Below are 19,967 nucleotides of genomic sequence, written 5' to 3'. Positions count from 1 at the left end.
CAGCTCTGCTCCCCTACTCATGTGAGCAAAGGGGTGGGAGGTTCAGACACAGATTTCCACTTGCTTGAACCGACCGAAAAGTGTCCTTCTCCTCCCAGTCGGTGACAGAGACCAGATGTCGGAGAGCGGCGGGCCAGCATGGGCTCACGCAATCTGTGTGCCTGACTGGGCATCCAGAATATTCCACACCCCTCCCCCGCCCCCAGCCATCGGATTCCGCATTAGATCCTCCGTTATGCAGAAGAAGTAGATGCATGTGTGTGTTCATTAATTTCGGTGTTTGTTTTAATGTGTGTATCCACTGCGGTGTGAGGCAATTAAACCCATCATTACTCCCATCTACGGGGGGAGGAGAGGCTGCGACTAAGCTGGGCACTTACAGAAAAGCCAAGTGTTGTTCTGTACCCTTGGTGTGTGATACCCTGCTTAGTCCATTGTAGTTCTGAACCCTTTGCACCTGATACCCTACTGGTCTAGAGTGCTTCTATACCCTTAGTTTGTGATAGAGCGATTCTGTACCCTTGATAAGTGATACTCTGCTTGTTCAAATGGTGTTCTGAACCTTTGGCATCTGATACCCTACTGGTCCAGTGTCCTTCTACACTCTTACTGTGTGATACTGAACTGGTATAGTGTGGTTCTGTACCCTTGAAAAGGGATACCCTACTTGGTCGAATAGGGTTCTGAACCCTTGGGGTGTGATACCCTACTGATCCAATGCGGTACTCTGCTGGTGGAAAGTGTATCGTACCGTACTGGTCCAGTGTGGTTTTGTACCTTTGGCATGTGATACCCTGCTCAGTCAAGGTGGTTCCTTACACACTCAGTTTGATTTTGTTCAGATCACTACCCCAGCTCACCCACTGGCTCCCCTGGGCTCTGGGTTCACAAATCTTCACTTGATTTGTTTGTTTATTAGAACTCCCCCCATCCCACACAGTCACTAACAAGGACTGATGGTACCTTGCGACCGTCGCTAAGCAATTCTACACTGTGGGGTTCTTCCCTTCCGGCGTTGCCAGGGAAACCTGTCCCTGTTGTTCCCCCCTCTCTGCTGCTCTCAGTATTTTTGCTCTAATCACCCCTGCCGCACACACTGCCCCCACCCATCCCCAGCTCCCCCCCTACCAGCCCACACCAAACAGATTTATTTCCAGGTTAAAATAACAGTGCATTAAAAAATCATCTTGGATGTTTGGCATAATGGGCTCTTGATGGGAGTCGGCTGCAGCACGGCCCGTTTGTTTCTCCGCCTGCTATTGCTCTGGCTCCACGGGATTCCGCTGCTCTCCTCCTCTCCTCTCATGCTCCGGGCCTGACATCAGAACAGAGCCGGCGCCACGATACGGGGCGGATGGAAAGGAGCGGAAATGCCCCAGCATGGCGGCATCAGAGCCGTATAAAGTGTCTGCAGCCACTGGGGGCAACTGCGAAAGAGAACGAGAGAAGGAGCCTCTCATCCTGACACACCCATCATGAGAGCTTTTACATGAAATTTTCCCCAAATACTAGTAAGTAAACAGCCCGCAGACTACAGGAGGTGGTTTGATTTATTCTGCAATGCTTACTGGGTCTTCAGAAAGTACCAAAGAAAACTGTGCTGTAAAATAAGGACCACGACACGGGACGACATGTTTACAGGCCCTTCCGTCGAGTCGTGGACACGTGTCGGCCGGCATATTCAACAGGAAATGTGGACAGTTTTTGTAGACATCTCACCCTAACCCTAACCCTAACCAAACCAATTCCTCCCCAAACCCCGCCCCACTAAGCAATTGCTCCCCAAGACCTGCCCCAGTAAATTTTTCCTCCCCAAACCCCACCCCACTAAGCATCTCCTCCACCAAGCCTCTCCCTCAAGATAACATCAAAATCACTGGGTAAAAATAATGAAAAAATTGAAAGAAAATGCAATACAGAAATAAAATACGAACAGTACAGTTTCCTGCACGGATGCTCATGAGCATATGTAACGAATAAAGATAAACGCCATCCTCAGTCAAGCCCCACCCATTCCAAAAAACTCATACATTAAGCCCCGCCCCCAGTGCTGGAAATACAGTGCTCCTGTGAGCAACTGACAGGCAGCCCATCCCAACAGCCCTGTACGACCATGTCAGCTTTTAAGGCAAAGTTGGACAATGAAGAACATGGTATTATTTGGGGGCCAGCGGGTACAGCAAAGCTTAGCTGTACTAAAATGGATAAATCATTGAAAGCAGCCTAATGTGCAAACCTAATATTGCAGGTCACATGGGAGAATAATGTTATATTATTTTTCTTCTTCTTCTTCTTCTTATTATTATTATAAAATAATTAAAAGCAATTATTTATTCTTCTTATTTTTTATTATTGTTGTTATTATTATTATCATTATTATTAATGATAGTAATAAAAAATAAGAAATGATAAGAATAATAATAATAATAATAATAATAATATGCAGATCAAGTGATGATGGGGCTGATGCTCTCATCCGCTGCTGAAAAAGAGCGTTAGATGAATGAATAAAACAGTTCAATTCTCTGCTTGACTGCCTTCCCTCAGAGCACCAGAGTCCAGCAGCAGCTGGATGACACTTTACACAAAAGCTGCCAACTCAGATAAACCACAGTAGTCCAGCAACAACAAACCATTAGCGTACCATCAGCGCTGACACGGTACACGGGGTAACAGTGCTGGACCAGTACAGCGGTACAGAGATGTTAGACATTGCGGCGGGGGTTGAAAACAGGGTAAAACAAGGGCTGGAAAGTGGCTTTGTGATTGTTAAACACAGATATTGTAGCCTGTAGGTTTCTGGTTCAAGCCCTTTAAGGGGTCCTGCTACTGGGGCCTTGAATGAATTGGAAAAGCTAAATTAGTCCGGTTATGTAACCATGATTAAAATTATTAAGTGTCCGCTCAGCAAACAATAATGAGAAGACATGATTTCCGTGGGGACTGCTGCTTAAAGTAAGATCCTGCTTAGACACACCGATCCACAACAGCAAACAGACCGTCAGACACACGCACGACGGAACAGGTGTACAAACCGACGCAAATCATATCAGCAGCAAAGCAACTTGTCCGGTATTTGGGAGGGACAAAAAATATTAACAATAGTACTATTATCAATACTAACGGTAGTATTAGTTATAAACAAATACTGAACTGGGGTACTGGAGCATGTGGGGGTGGAGGCGTGTCATGTATACATTATAAATCACTGCTTGAAAGTGTATAAACCCTATAGGGATGGTCATTATTTTTGTACAAAATATTAAAATAAAGTGTAAAATGAATAAGTCACTGGTGAATGAAGTGTCATTGGTTAAAACAAGTAGGTAAGTAGAATCAGCTGTGTAAATCATAATCATTTATTCATTTTACACGTTTATTTTAATGTCAGATAAATTATAAATAATGGTTATGATTTATTTATTGCATAATAACAAATCATGTGTGGAGTACAATCATGTGTTTCTACCACACACACGATTTCCTGTAAAGAAACATATGGAACTGGCCATTACACACCAATTTCTCATTCAATCACCGTTTCGTGGTAAAAGTGAGGTACATGGGGGTCCACATGCTTTCAAGCAGCAAACAAATTTCATCCATAACGGGGAGGGTGGAGTTGGTCTATATGCGGGACAGGGGTAAAGCGCACAGCATCAGCTCCTGCTGACCTTGCACCATGGGCGGGGTGGGGCGGGGTGGGATGGGGTGACGTCGCGGTCGTGCCCCCCCCCTTCCCGCAGCCCATGTTGCACAACACACCACATCCCAAAAGGAGAGCCGTCGCTGCTCCCCGTGCGTTAACGAGTCCCCGGGTGCGAACAATGGGACTCACCGATGTGGCAGCTGCCGGTGGAGGTGACCGTGGAGCAGGGACAGGGGACGCACACGTCCGTCGGGGCGGCGCCAGGCCTCCTGTAGAAATTGTACTTGCATTCCTCACAGCCGGGTCCTTTCGTGTTGCCTTGGCAGTTGAGGCAGATGCCTGAAAGAAAAGGGAGGGAACAAAAACTTAAGGTGGAAGGACTGGGCTGAGCTGGTTAAAGGTGGACGTGGAGGGGACTGGGGTCGGCGGGTTGGTCCCGCTCGCGGTGGCATCGGACCGGTTAAAGAGGAACGAAACGCAGACGAAATATTGCTCTTCATTCATTTATACCCAGCATCACATGTTCATTCATACCAGAGACAGCTGGTAATGTAGTGGTTACATCTACTGCCTTTGGACCCTGAAGTTGCAGGTTTGAATCCCACCTTCAGCTGTAGTAGCCTTGAGCAAAGTACTTACCCTAAATTGCTCTAGTAAAATTACCCAGCTGCATAAAAAGTTATACTTGCCTTTCTATCAATATATTTATTATAACTATAATAAGCAGCTGGTGGTGCAGTGGCTATAGTTGCTGCCTTAGTGTCAAAGAACCCAGGTTCAAATCCCTGCTCCTGCGATTGAACCCTTGATCAAGGCTCTTACTCTGAATTGATACAGTAAAAATTACTCAGTTACGTAAATCACTGCAAGTAAATTAATAAGTTGCTGTGGGGAAAAAGCATCAGCTAAATACACAAACACTATAGTTCATCTGTGCAGGACTGGCCACGGCATCATGAATTTCCCAGAATTCAGCAAAGAGGAACACGTCTTAGAAATCACTTCACTTGAGTATTTGTTATATTATGCTGTGTTTTGCTGAAACACTTTACTATAACAAGATTACTATCATATCAATGTAATTATAAAAAATTGAGTATATGACACATTGGAATGACCAATCAATCATAAGAACCGTAATAACAATAATCTTATTATGACAGGGACTATTATGACTACAATTATTGAAAGTATACAAGCAGTGTGCTGTTAATGTCAAAGTACTGCTTTGTTCAGATTAATACACTTGTGTGTGTGTCTGTCCATGAGAAAGAAAAGAGGGATTTAACCAATTCACACATCGTACTGGTTGCGGAGCTCGAAGGTTCAGAGGCTTCAGTCAACGTGTGATGTTGCGCCCAGTACAGTATAGGGTCGCGGAGAGGCGTGGAACCGGGTTCAACGGAGACGAGGCCGGGGTTAATGGAAAAATTCCTCGGCCTTGGCCTCCCGCCCTTCCCAGCGGGCTGCAGAGCGTGAGCTCTGTCTGAGTAGCAGGCCACGCGAGGCCAAAGGGCGGGTGGGTGGGACGCGACCCCTCCCGGTACGTCGCCGGCGAGCGCGATCAAACCCGTGCGGTTACGTAACACGCCCACGCCCGGCGCTGCCCTTTCGATCTAACGGTGGCTTCAACAAAGAGCATAATGAGCGCTCTCTTTGAGGGCGGTGGGGCCTCGCTGTGGGCTTTTTGTGTTTTCCTGTCCAAGCGGCAGCCGTGAGGAAGAGGAGCTCGAGCGCACGACACCCCGTGAATCTCCGGCAGCGCGGAGCTTGTTTCGCTAAGCTCGATGTCATCTGGTAGCCGTCACCGGGGTACAAGAGCGTAAATTTAAAAAAAAAAAAAAAAAAAAAAAAAAAATTTGTTTTCACCCCATTGAGCTGGTAGGGAATATGACAGCGCCCTTTAAACATGTGATTCATATGTAAATTGACAGATGAAAAGTGCTGCACCTGTTTGGTTAAATATTAAAAGAGCGTTTTTATACATCATGTGACCAATCAGCACGGCCGGCTGCGGCGCCTCGGGCGCTCCGGGCTCCCTGGGGTCCGTATTACAAGCAATCAGAGGCTCTGGAGCGGGGAGCTCGGGCAAGGGTGCGAGACGGCGGGATCCCACACACACCTCCCTCCATCATCTCTCGGGTGTGTAGGGGCTTCTCATTTGAGGGGTTCTGAAGTCATCTCCTCCTCCCATTGTGTGTGTGTGTGTGTGTGTGTGTGTGCGCGCGCTCAGAAAGACCCCTTTTCCACGTGGGTGGGTAAATCTTGTGAATCGTACTGCATGTTTTGCGCCCACCCTCAGAATATGTTTTCACGGCTCTACCTCATATATGTGTGTTAGAGTGTGTGTCGGTGTGAGTACGTCTCCGGGTGTACAAGTGCAGCGTGACAGCAGCCCTTCTGCAGTTAAAAGCAGAGCCTTGCGGAGAGCGAACGGGAATCCGCCCCGGGAGTGGCACGCAGAGCAGGGCACCCATCTGCTCGGACTCTCCAGTCTAAGCCCCGCCCACTTCTGCCCCACCTTTCTCCATCCCTCTCTCGGGCGCCAGATGGGGACGGGGCCGTTCAGCCATTCGAAAAGCACTCATCGCACAGACACACCTCAGCGTATCGCCCCCTAAATTTACCCCGGTGTCACTTGGGCTCATGTTCCGCAGTCGCAGGTAAAATGTGTGTAAGTGCTGAGGGCAGCAGCTTCCAAAGGATGCTGTCCTCAACTATCATCAGGCCTTTGGGGGGGTTGGAATCGGCCGGAGGTGACGGTGAAGGGGACATGTCTCTGATGTGGAGGTCACACTGGGGTCAAGACACCTGGATGGACACTCCATGCCGTCACGTCCTCCAGGACTGACTGTACGGGACGTCCTCTGCAACGGGCTGGTAAAGTACAATGTTACTCACTGCCCTCGTCACAAACCCACCCGTCGCCATGGATACAAGCATCCCTAAACAAACGTCACTGTAAAGGAAGGAGCTCAGGAGTCGCCGGCTTTGAAAGGGTCCTGCAGACATCCCGAATGTGGCCTGGACCACCCGTGTCCAGATGTGGACGGCAGGGACATCGTCCAGGAACGAGAAAGAGCTCCATGTGACAGCAGCGCCGCTGCAGGAACAAAGGATGAGAACCGACTTCGCACGGCAAGGGAAGCAAGTCAGTGACAGGTGACGGCGTCTCTCCTTCCATCCGTGCCTTCGAGGCAAGAGCCCGGAGACAAACATCTCCCGAAAGGTTTGCAGACGTTCCTGATATGCTCGTTTATGAAGCCCTTATATATCGTTTGTTTGTTTATGCTGGATGTCTGCGTACGATGCTGTATCAAGGTATGACGGAAGGTGGGGTTCAGGGGGAGACCTGGTCACCCGGTCCCACCTTGTGACTCTGTTGGCCAGGTGCTCAACAGGTACTTCGATCCCTCTTCAGTCGACAGGTCAAAGGTTAAAACTCAGACGCATTTTAGCGCGTCTGGAAAATATAACCCTAACCCCCAACGTCATTAAACGCCCCACCTCGCCCGGTCCAACCGTCCTGCCTAACGCCGCAGGTTCACCTACGGCTTTTTAAAACAGCTCCACCAATATTCGTCGCCTGTGACGCATCCGCGATTAACTGGCTGTTCTCGAGACAAATAAACAAACCGAACTAATGAGCGAAACAGGTGGCGAAAAGGCTGTCCGCAATCTGTGTGTGTCGCACACTCCGAGAGAGAGAGGAACACACACTGGTGTGCTGCGAAGTGTGGGAGGAAAGGGTACCATCTGTCCCCTGGGGGGGAGCGGCTGATGATGATGATGGCACACGGTGCCCATCGCCGTCATCATCATCATCATCATCATCATCATCATCAATCCCAAAAGCAATCAAGACTCTTCTAGGCTATCAGTGCAACATCCACACACTCACACTCACACGCACGCGCACACACTCTCGCAGTCACACGGTTAATGATGATGACTTGGTTTCCACGCGCCTGCAGTCAGCACAATGAAAGCCACCGCTGCTGCAGGCTGCTGTGTCTCTTCATTCTTCTGTCCAGCAAAGAACAGCTGACACTATCATTTCCCACAAAGCATTTGCAGAGCTGTCAAATGTGTGTGTTATGTAATTTTTTTTTTTTTTTTTTTTTTTTAATTTTGCTGGATGTATTCTGTTGCACCACCCTGAAAAACGCAGATAAGAACACACACACACACACACACACACACACCAAACAAAACTGCAAGGCCACCAGTTCCGGCTGCTTGACCAGAAATAACGTCTCTCATCTTATATTCTATCCATCAAGGTACTTTATTGGCAGATATTTTACACAAAAAAATATCTAAGCCCTGAAAAAGTCCAAATTGTTTCACGTCTAATGAAATCGTTTCCATTTCAAACACAAGTCACTTTAAGAATTAGTTTCATTTGTACATTTTTATTTTTATTTTTACCCCAATAACAACCTGAAACTCCAGCTCAGTGCTCATTCTATTAGTGGCACAAACACTGAGAGGCAAACTTTCTGAATTCAGTATTACATTAAAAAATAGTAATTTTATCCACGTATGAATAATCAAAGTAATTCTATGCCGAAGCTCTCATTAAAATGCATGAGGTGCCCCCCCCCCAATATATGAGTACTTTTCAAGGTCTGTTTCTCCTTTCAATTTACCCCACAACTAGCTAAGTGGAATTCTAATTACAGACGGTCCCCGAGTTACGATGGTCCGACTTCCGATTTTTCGACTTTACGAAGGTGCGATAGCGATACGCATTCAGCAGAAACCGTACTTCGAATTTCGAATTTTGATTTTTTTCCCAGGCAAGTGTTTTGTGGTACGATACACTCTCGTGATGCTGGGCAGCAGCAGTGATCCTCATCTCCCAGTCTGCCATGCGGTCGCTAGTGTATACAACTGATGATGGAGAGTATTCTGTATTGCCAGCATTTTTTCGGATACATCCCCTGTATATTCGTTGCGTTTTGTGCATCCATCGTATTTTCACGCCCGCATCCTCAGCACAACCGCGAGCACCTGGTCACAGTCAATGCAGCTGGGTATAAAGGGTACCAGTTCACCGCTCCCATGTTGCGGAATCTCATTGAGACAACCGTCCCGCTGAGTTGGTACCTTGCCTGTCCTGCTCACAACGTTTCCTTTCCTTGTTCTTCCTCGCCCGTCTCCCTGTCCTTGTATCCCGTCTCCCACGGCCACTATCATCGCTCACCCTTCCGACCACGTCTCTGGATCACCCTTGGAATGATGTTCTCCTCTCGGTTCAGACCCTTCACCCGGTCCCGATTACGATCTTCGCTTCGCCCCAAAAACAGCCGCCTGAACGATCCCGCATCTGGGTCCACTCTCCCGCTCCCCGACGCGCCGGCGTCACACATGTCTACGAAATGCCCGTCTGTGTCTCCTGCTACTGGTGAGCAGAAGAAGAGGAGGACAATTACTTTTAGGAGAAACTCAACATAATTGCCCAACAAGAAGGCGGCAAGCCCGTAATGGCCACCGCACGTGAACTTTCGCAATCGACGATCTCAACCATCTTAAAGGATATGAAGCAATTATGTTCGATAGGTTAGGTGTATTAAATGCATTTTCGACTTACGGTGGGTTTATTGGACCGTAACCCCATCCTAAGTCGGGGACCATCTGTACTGTTGCTAGTTAAGTCTAGGGGACACCGAGAATAATAAATATAGAAATTCTGATGGTACATTGCTCCATTCAATGGGACACTGGAGGATGCGGCAGTGAAACAGACGTGAACCACAGCAGAACACACCCCAGAGTTTGCATGGATACCCATACCCGGCGCAAAGCATGATGGGAGCTGCAGCGTGACACCACAAGGAACCGCAACGCGTTCCATCCTACGCAGCAGGATCACACATCGTCGTGGCAACGTCCTGACACAGCAGTCCATACCCAAATTAGCCAAACGAGATGTGCATCGATCCCGAGACGATCTATAACCCTGCAGCCAGTGAGCTGAACCAGGCAACCTTTGCACTGAAGAGACTGTTTTCCCATTTCTGACTAAATGGCCTGAAACACACTTTAATCCATCGGAGGTTCGCGGCCCGGCCCATCGGTGCACAAATTATAGAGTGCCAGTAGAAGTGAAGCATGCAGGCCAGAGAGTCTGCGGCTCAGACACAGGTGACATGGATTATGATTACAAAAGACAAGGGTGAGACATTAAATTCGAGGAAATATTTCAACCAGAAAAGCAATCTAAATGCCAAGGCTCTCCAATATGATTTCCAAAGGAACAATTACAGTTTTTAAAGCATAAAAAATGAGGAATTAAGTGACTCCATAGCAGCGCAAGAGAAACCGAGTCCTGCCTCAACTCAGCAAGACGGAGTTCATCAAACTGGTCATCCAGTCACATCTATCCATCGTGCCATGTGACCGGACAGAACATCAGTTTAGGGAATCCAACAAACTGAGCATCCTTTACAACCCTGGGTAATCCAGTGCTCCCTCCCAGACCTGACCAATCCAGGGTCACATCTTTTCCAAACCCTAGTTAAGTGGAAAAGATACCTTTTCCACAAAGAGACCCTATCGGGTGTCACGTGTCTAACAACACTGACCAGTCCAGCTTCACATCCTTCGCAACCCTCGCCAATCCAGAGTCAAACTGTCACATCCCCGACCAATCAAGCATCACATCCTCCTTATTCTTGACTAATACATATGCCATATCCCTGATCAGGTCAATGGAATAATGAGGATTCACTTCTGTATCCACTGGTTGGGTGCAGACTATGGGGGGGTTTCAGGCTCTGTGTTTCAGAGATCAGCAGGGTGCAAAAGACCCCCGAATGATGCTGAAATAACTGTCTATAAGACCACTGTCAACCGAGTGTCCTACATACACAGCATCGCGGACAATCTACCGGCTTGCGTCTGGATACACTAGGGTGGGGCATCAGGGGACAGTGCTTCCAACAGGAGGAGCCTGACAAGGGTATCCCATTCAGCTGATAAAAGACAATTAGGCCCCTGAAGTGGTTGCGAATTGTGGGGTTGTTACTTTGTCTCGTGCACTGCTTAGCAGACCGGTCACCGGCCTGGGAGCCACATGGTGAGAAATAATAGGAAGCTAAAAAGCCACGTGTCAATGCCACCATGGCAAAGGAGCAGGTAGGGGCTGTGGGGGGGATCTGAGCCAAAACACAGGCGCAGCTCTCTTTTTTACCACAGTGGTCCAGTGCGTTGTGTTTTTAATTTCATTCCCGCAGCCTGAGCATGGTTCTTGGTAAGGCCACGTGCGCTATGAATACATCACAGGATGAAATGCACTGCGCGTTCCTTCCATGTCTGCGGTCTTCTTGGATGAGATCTTCCGTGGGGAAAAAGTGTCCAGCACTGAGTACTGAGTTTCTGGCTCCTTCTGCTAGACAAAGGGACCATTTGTTGAAAATGTGCAGAATACTAAGCTGGTGCCAGACAGACCGACCGAATGACAAACGGAGACTGGATCTGTGATATTGTCCGGTGGAAACTTCACTTCACTTCAATGTTTCCTGGATCCATGAGGCGCGTTCACACTGCCAGGTAGTGAGTAGATGCAGGCTTGTGGAATCCACCAGTTTAGAGAGATTGATATGCTGAGGACCCGGTCTTTCAGTCTTGTGAAGAGAATACAGCATTTGAGTTCCCAAGAATTGTATTATTTCAGCATTAATAAAGTTTTCCATCCATCCATCCATCCATCCATCCATCCATCCATATGGGCTGAGTAGGAAACAGTGGTGGGAGTGCCTATTGTCACCATGCTTTGGGTAGAGGGGTAGAGGGGTGTTGTTCACTCACCAGACTGTGGGTGGCAGTAGCTGGAGTGGTTGTGGCACTGGCAGGGCTGGCATCCCGTGCTGCTGAAGCGGAAGTACCCCGGGTGGCAGTCGTCGCACTTGGGTCCGTACACGCCCGTCTTGCACATGCACGTCCCGGTGCTGAAACACAACGCGGCAGCGTCAAGGGCAAGGCTCTTGGATCCAACTGGAGGAAACAAAGAACTTTCGAAGGCCAACGAGGGGAAAACCATCTGGTTTCCACACGTATCAAATACTGTGGTTACTTCTCGACACACATAATTATGATTATCATGATTGCTAGAATTTTTCCTGGACACCTCCATCTGTAGTTCACACACTCTCTCAAAACTGCACCTCTGACCCCAGTTACAATGCTTATACATGGGGAAAAGCCTTTAAACCCCCAGAGCTGAACAGAACCCCCCCCCCATCCACCTCCAGCATGCACGTGTAATGCAGATTCAAGCTTTACAAACAAACTCTTTTCTAATTTCGTAAACACATCTAATATCTCCCCTGAAACATGTGTTGCTGTGAATTCTGTGCCGCAGACAGAACACGTAACATCTGCTCGCTTTGTCGCGTGGAATTAGATCCACATCTACGCTGGGCACGTGCCCGTTCGTCCGTCCAGGAACGGAGTCCGTGCAGACGAATAATTGAAGCCTCCTCTTCCTCCTCGACCCCAGCCCCCTGCAGGAGCCTCGCGGCGTTAAGTAACGGGATCCCTCCCTGCAGACGCACCAGCTTTCGAAGGATTCTTTGTTCTGGGTTCCATTCAGCGATGAAACAGGCCTACACAGTACCAGAAGACCCCTCCCCGGCACCGGGGGGGAGACAATTGCATCTAAACGGGATGAAAGCGAAAGGTCGGTGCTGACTGAGAGACCCAGGGCTTTTTGAAAGGGTAAAAAAAAAGGAGCCTTCCAGAAAAGTCTGCATTGCATTCAAAGCCCGAGTGTCCCACTACTCCCACTGCTCCCTTTTCTCAAAGCTGCAGTGATTTTTTTTTTCCTTTTTCCACCCTTGGTCAGCAACAAAGGAGCAGCAAACCTGAGACAGCAAACTGGACTGCATACGCCAGTCACCAGTACATCCATCTGACTTTACTGGTAATTTCTGGAACGTCTAAAATTAGTGCGAGTCACACATTCAACAAACTCATCCATCTATCCATCCATTATCAATAATAGCTGATCCAGTTAAGAGTCATGGTGGCATGGAGCCTATCCCAGGAATCATACAGTGTAATGGGATACATATCGTATCATATTTGTTCTGTTTGTTCACGATGTAAAAAAAGACTAAGACACTCGTCTGCATGCCCTGTCAAGGCTGACCCAGCGACAGCGGTGAGAATCGAATTAAGAGTATATGGCAATTTTCTTTGCCCGGAAGGTTCCATGAGCCCGGGGGAAGCTCTGCTGAAATCAGGCTGGATCTACAGAATGCCTTGTCTCACACACGTGTGCATCCACACACACACATGCACCGACACAAAAAGAGAATGCGTCTTAATTACAGAGTGTGGGGAAATCCATGTGTCGCCTAACACCACGATGGAGACAGAAACACAGGAAAAATAGAGTGCAACCCTTTAAAGAGACAGGTATCGAATACATCCTCAGGTATCCACTGTGGGTAATTTAATTTGTATGTAAATGAGCACAAACACAATTAAGTTCTTACAATAAGACAAAATCCAAGCAATCAGCAATTGCCGTGGGCCGAGGTTCGCGGGAATACGTCAAATAAAACACGATCAACGGAAGAGCAAATATGCCGAACACAAGTCACACTAACAATAGTAGGAATTAAACGGTAATAAGATCTAATAGAAGCATGATGACTGTGTTGCAGTTTAGGTTGTGATTTCCACGATAACCAGGGGACCTCGGGTGTGACCTGAAAACATGGTTTTGTAACAGACAAAGGGAAGCGAGAGGGGGAGGTGAGGGCACGGCTGCTTCCAACATCAAGGGATGGGCAGGGCAGAGGCTGCTAAGCCCAGCAGCGAGAAAGTGGAACAGTGTGTGTGTGTGTGTGTGTGTGTGTGTGTGTGTGTGTGTGTGTGTGTGTATGGGGGGAGGGGCACAATCAGCCAGCGGCAGGTTAATGCCAAGAGGGTGAGGACCGTCTGCACACCATGCGAGTGGTTTCATACTGACTGTGAGGCATTGGACACCAGTGGAAGGAAAATAAACAAAGCAAGGAGGGGAAATTTCCAGAATGGCAGCATTACTTGGAATGGTCATCAAGCGTCAGATGCAATAAACAAAATTGTCAGGCACAAGAACAGTTCGGGGCGAATCGACAACCGGATGAAGTGTTTGTGACAATCAGACTGTCAATGGCGAATCTGGGATTGTTAAACCTTAATATACTGAAACACAACAAACTCAAGCATACGCTTGGACGTGGAATAAACAAGTATTACAGTTTCATATAATTTCAGGATAAAGGTATTTAATAAACTCATTCATGTCATAAATGTAACACAACCGATGAATGGAGTTTCAGATGAAGTCTAGCTCCGACTCATATAATTTCCTTCATTTCCTTTCTTCGTGGCCGCGGAGATCTCTGATACGTAAACAGGGAAATCAATGTGTCAGAGTGTTTAGAGTTGTGAGAAAAATTTTGTCTTGCTTGAACGGCTTGCTTCGGATCACACCACGACATTTCAGTAGGGCGGAGGTGTGCATTCTAACTTGGCCATTATAAAATGCAGACTTTCTCTTGTCTGAGCCACCCCATTACGGATTTACCCCTGTGTTTTGGATCAAATCAATGTTGCATGACACAACTCCTTTTGACTTTCATATCACCGACAGATGTCTTTGAATTCATTGGAATTCCAACAACTGCAAGCCACACAGGCCCTGAGGCAGCAAAGTAGCCCCACAGCATTACGCTCCCTCCGCCATGCTTCACAGCTGGGATGAGGTTTTGATGTTAACATGCAGTATTTAGTTTTCTCCAAACACAGCAATACATAAATATACCAAAAAGTTCAACTTTTGTCTCATCTGTCCACGGAACATTGTTCTAGTAGTGCTGTTTAATATCAAAGTTTTTTGAAGAGCTGTACTTTCTTGCATTTTAATCTGCAACGAACATCACCCTTGTTCAGTATTTTTTCTAATGGTAGACTCATGAACAGAGACATCACGTTGTGCAAGCGACGCCTGTAGAGCCTTTGCACTGATTTTTTAGGATGCCTACTCTTAAGAGAGAGTAGCAACAATGCTGATTTTTTTTTCCCATTTGTAAACTTTATGCCTGACTGTGGACTAATAGAAGCCCAAGTCATTAGAATCCCTTTGTAATCCTTTTCAGTCTCATAATCTTCAACAACTCTTCTTCTGAGGGCCTCTTGAATCTCTTTAGATCAGGTCACATTGAGCAGAATTCTGATGTGAAAAGCAGGTAACCTAAATTGTGTGCTTTTCATATGACAGGGCAGGTCAAACCCACACCTCAACGGTTGGAAACACTTGACTCATTGGATCTGTCTTTAATAACCGTCTTTTCAAGATATTATCCTAGAGGCTGACATACTTTTTCCCATCAGTGACGTTGACTGTTAAAGTAATTTGTTCAGTAAAGATACGGACATGCAAAATGTTTGTGTTTGTTAATGCAGAAATCCAGATAATTCCAAAGGTTTCGCAAACTTTTTCCCACAAATGTATATATAAACAGTGCTGGGGTGGAGCAGCAACAACTACGGAGAGGTTTGTTTTGGGCGAGTGTGTGACAAACCCAAGTGTGGATATAAAGCATGCTGTCTGTTCAAATTGCAATTACATGGCTCCCAAGCAGTCTCCTGGCAAACATTTAGAAACATCCGCTTTCAATCTCTGGCTATATTCTTGCTGCCAAAACTTTTTCTTTCAATTTTTTGTGCTTGATCATGCATGATCATGACATTCTCCAAAGAGTGACTTTGTTAGGTTCAAACGGAACAAGATGGAGCAGAGCCGATCGAGAATTTGCTGACATCAGCATTAATTTCTTTTCTTAATAAAGCATCCCATCACATAGCCCAGTGTACCTCAGTAGGTAATCTTTATGCCTCTGCTTGCAGTCATTTATTTTTACTATTACTCAGCATGAAAATAGATTTTGAAACAACTTGTATCAATTTTAGATCAATTTATTTTTTTTTTTTTATATATATATCTGGTTACATAGTAAGTATCACCAACTGCCTTACAGCTATTCAACTAGAACCCTGGAAGATCAACTCCTGGATGATTTTTTCCAGCTAGGCAATGAACCACTACACTAAACTTACTGACCTGATAGAGGCAATTTAATATCTTTCTTTCTACGCTTTCAGTTTTCAGTCAAACCAAACCAGAACTCTCATCGAAAACGTAAACAATGAGACTGGGGTCATCATACTTTACACACTGTAAGAAGATTGGATTCTCTTGAAAATATAGTATTGCTTGAAAAAGTTGGGGGAAAAAGAAAAAGAGCACCAGCAATAAGGTGGAGCTTTAAACCCTATGGACTCAAGTAGAACACAGAACATTCCGGAAGTACTCTGTGTATGTGGTCAACAAGAGTTGACGTCGACTCAAGCACTTATCTACAAGAGTCTGCCAAAGATCCAATATGCAGTAAAGGATCAAACTTACAGCAGATGGCCACTTAGAATAGTGTATTGTATCAGTTTCAGTTGTATAACATCTCCAAAACCTGCTGGATTGAAAAATCGAGAACCACAGCGGCCCGGCCTCATGTCGCAGATCCAGTATATAAATCACTACACAGATTTCTGGTTTCTGGCACAGAATCAAAACGGATGACACAACGCAGTAGTATTACAAACTCCCTTGAGATTCTCCTTTGAAGCTGTCTGTCAAGATCCAAATACCCTGTTAGCTTTACTGCTACTTGCGTTACGGATGAAGACTGGATTAAATAAATGCGTGGATTACAGTACATTGAAAAAGCAAGCGCGGGAGGAACTGTATTCTTTTAGCTCACTTGTTTTCAGTAAATTTCAGTAGGCAGTTGGCAGAAATAATTGGATAACTTTGGTAATGAATTCGCAGTTTAATATCATTTCTCCTTTAACTCTCGAGTCGTCTTAGTCGAAATCTCCTAGCGTGCAAGAGTCACCACCTTGCCATCTAGACACTCGCATATGTCCGATTTCGACAATTCGAAGTGTGAGCGAAAATTTTTGAGAATCCTAAAAAAAAGTTGATACCAGGTCAGAATTGGAATCTGCTGCACGACAACCGAGAGCTGATGAAATTTAAAAAAAAAACGACACGATGTCGACCTGCTCTGCAACATCCCAACAGCGGTTTGCGCAAGACGGGATGAGACGAAGATGCCGGCTGTTAAATCAAGAGCGGCGGACGCGCGAGCTGCATAAGTAAAGCAATAACATGACAGCGCTGCGTGTCGATTTGGCTGTGTTACGTCAACAGCGCGGGGCTCTGTTATGTGCCGTCGTCTGTGCTCAGATCAAACGGAAAGACTGGAGGGATTGCTCTGTTTTTCATTGGCATGCTCTGCTACTCAGACGTTCGGGAGAAAGACCGAAGGAGAAGACTCTGAGATCCAGCTGTTTTCAGCTCGCATGTGACAATACCAGTGAGCCTTCGAATTCTATGAACTCGGATTTTTTTTAAAAAAAGCAATGTATTATTCATCAAAAGTCGACAGCGGATGCACCCCGTTCAAGCGCAAGAGGACAGAACTTTCTGGAAGGACTACGCCTGTATTCGGCAAGTTGACGTCGACTCGATGGTTCTTAACAAGAGTCCACCAAAGACCGACTTTATATGGGACAGCGTGTTGTCCAGTGCACTCCAATTACAATTACTGATTTAGCTCACACCTTTTATCCAAAGTGACTTACAGTGTTAGGGTTACAATTATTTACTCATTTATACAGCTGGGCAATTTTACTGGAGCACTATAGGGAAAGTATCTTGCTCAAGGGTACTAGAGCCAGAGATCAAACCTGCAACTTCTGGAGCCAAAGGTAGCAGCGCTAACCACTATGCTACCGGCTGTCCCGTGATCTGCCCATTTATACCTCTGGTAAATTTTCAGTGGAGCACCTTGCTCGAGGGTACTACAGCAGAAAGGGGTATTCAAACCTGGGTCCTTTGAGTACAAGGTGGAAGCTCCAAACACCGAGACCTGCTGCCCCTCGTAACTGACCTGTGTTTAATACTGCCATGACTCGTAGCTTTACAGCAGAAACGTATGGTGGATAACCATTTTCACACCTCCTGTCAGTCAGGGGTTTTGGTTCATTATCTCATGCCAGATGGGATGGCTAATATACAAACAACGGCAGAGCAGACATGGGGGGTCACGGGGTACTCTGTGCAGATGATGCTCTAGTGTTAAAAGAGTATACCAGCAAAGAAGGGCCAATTCTTCTGAGAAAATCCAGAGAGTTCCTAGATGCTACAGTTCCGGCTTCCATCCTTATTCTGATCATCAGAGGCGTGCCACCAGGTCGAAATGTCGCAACAGCGGCCTTATCGCTCATCCGCAAGGCATCCCATTGAAAAGCCGGGGTGAGACACCTGAGCGTAGATCGCACTGTAAATGTGAAATTTTTCATTGCCCAAACACAGCTGCTCGGTTCATCAGAGCGCACCGTGGAATCACCGCTTCAGCGCATGCAAATATTAGTTTGGTCTTTGATCCTTTTCCATTACGATAAACTAAGAAACCACACACTTGACTCAGGACAGGATCTGACCCAGTGCCAGCGGAGGGTGCCACAAAGAAAGTGAGGGGGGGTTATACCTACAACGGTAGTATTGCTGAGTATTATTAAGAGAAAGATGGGTCAGGCACACAAACAAGATGTGAATGCCAAACACTAACTGGTGAACAATTCACTGTACAGCGTCATACATTCAACACACACACATATATCGTTATCAGAATGGATGAGTGCTGAAACAAAAGTGGACAGTGGAATCCATACCTGCATACTTGTACCATACATATTTTTATACCCCATGAATGGTTTGTGTAATGGAAAATACTTCCGAAGCAATGACTTTGGATTTCCTTTTTGGGCAAGAAAGTTGTAGGATCCGAGCTCTCTTGAGAAGCACTATGACACATGAGGCCTACATGATCGAAACCCATATCTTTCATCCCATTTCTTTCTTGATCTAATGACAGCTATATGAATGAGTCCAACACCTCTGTTACGTACAACAATTTATGCACATAACACCCCATTTAAAACACATGAGGTGTTGACAGACCACAATCTTCTCTAAAGGGAGGTGGGAATAATCTGGTTGGACACCTCTTCCAAAAAGCTTTTCAAAGGCCTAGGTTGACACTATCACAGGGTCATAGGTCACAGTGGTTCTGAACCGCGAGTTCTGATTGTGTTCAACATCTGCCACAGCTGCAGCACAATGCAGTTATATCCTATAAATACATGCAGTTAGCTCTCAAGTTTCCATCACAAGTAATGGCTAATGCCAAAGATGTGTTCTGTGAACATGTAAGCAGCCCCATGTGTGCCTGATTTATGTCATGTATATATTGTTGAACCTTAATAGAACACAGAAAAAAACACCAAGAATAAATACTGTCATGTGCCGCTTAACGATGTTTTGCTTACTGACGGATTGCATATACGATGGTGTTCCCATAAGATTATAATGTACCTGAAAAATTCTTATCGACTAGAGCTGTTGTAATGTCGTAGCAGAACGTGTTACTCATAATGTACGGTACAGTTTACTGTAAAACGGTATGCTGTGTTACGCCGGCAGCAGCATCATAATTCTTGTGTCTACTGCGTCCCTTGACTGCATCAAGGCTATACCATCTAGGTTTGTATAAGTACACTCTATGATCGAGGCTATACCATCTAGGTGTGTATAAGTACACTCTATGATCAAGGCTATACCATCTAGGTGTGTATAAGTACACTCTATGATGCTCCAACAACGACAAAATCACCTAATGACGCATTTCTCAGAACGTATGCCCGTCGTTAAGTGACACGTCTGTACAATACAGTAATAAGAATGGTAATATAAACACATAAAATGATACCAAATAACAACATCAAAGTTAATAAGGGAAAGGAAACTGACGTTCAGCAAATGTCCAGCACACCTTTGCTTGAATGACATGTTGACAAACTAATTCATTCAAAAACAAGAGCAATGCAATCACAAATAAGCCTGAAAGCAAAGCAAAACTTGAGATTTGGAGGTGGGGAGTCAAGCACTGTAAACATTTGAGTTCATGTGATTTTAAGAAACTCATGTATATTGAAACATACACACACGGTCTGAAACTGCTTGTTCCAAGGCAAGGCGAAACCTAACCTGGAAACACAGAGCGCAGGGCTGGGGGACACACACCCGGGATGGGACCCCAGTCTGCCGCAAGGCACCCTAAGCAGGACTCGAGCTCTAGACCCACCAGAGAGCGGGACCCGGCCAACCCTGCTGCACCACCACCACCATACCCCC

General features: G+C 46.2%; 1 protein-coding gene across 2 annotated transcripts in view; it reads right to left on the bottom strand.

Annotated features, from left to right (window-relative positions):
* Nucleotides 1–19,967, bottom strand: part of LOC108921867 (multiple epidermal growth factor-like domains protein 9) — a 105,223-nt gene that overhangs the window by 25,729 nt on the left and 59,527 nt on the right. For both annotated transcript variants that reach the window (XM_029259662.1, XM_029259663.1), the window contains exons 3-4: nt 11,465–11,604; nt 3,839–3,988 (exon numbers count right to left, since the gene is read on the bottom strand). In XM_029259662.1, coding sequence (XP_029115495.1) covers nt 3,839–3,988; nt 11,465–11,604 — 290 coding nt within the window. The remainder of the gene's footprint in view (nt 1–3,838; nt 3,989–11,464; nt 11,605–19,967) is intronic.

Source organism: Scleropages formosus, chromosome 17 (assembly GCF_900964775.1).
Source record: "Scleropages formosus chromosome 17, fSclFor1.1, whole genome shotgun sequence".
NCBI lineage: Eukaryota > Metazoa > Chordata > Actinopteri > Osteoglossiformes > Osteoglossidae > Scleropages > Scleropages formosus.
This window is presented reverse-complemented; position numbering and strand designations above follow the sequence as displayed.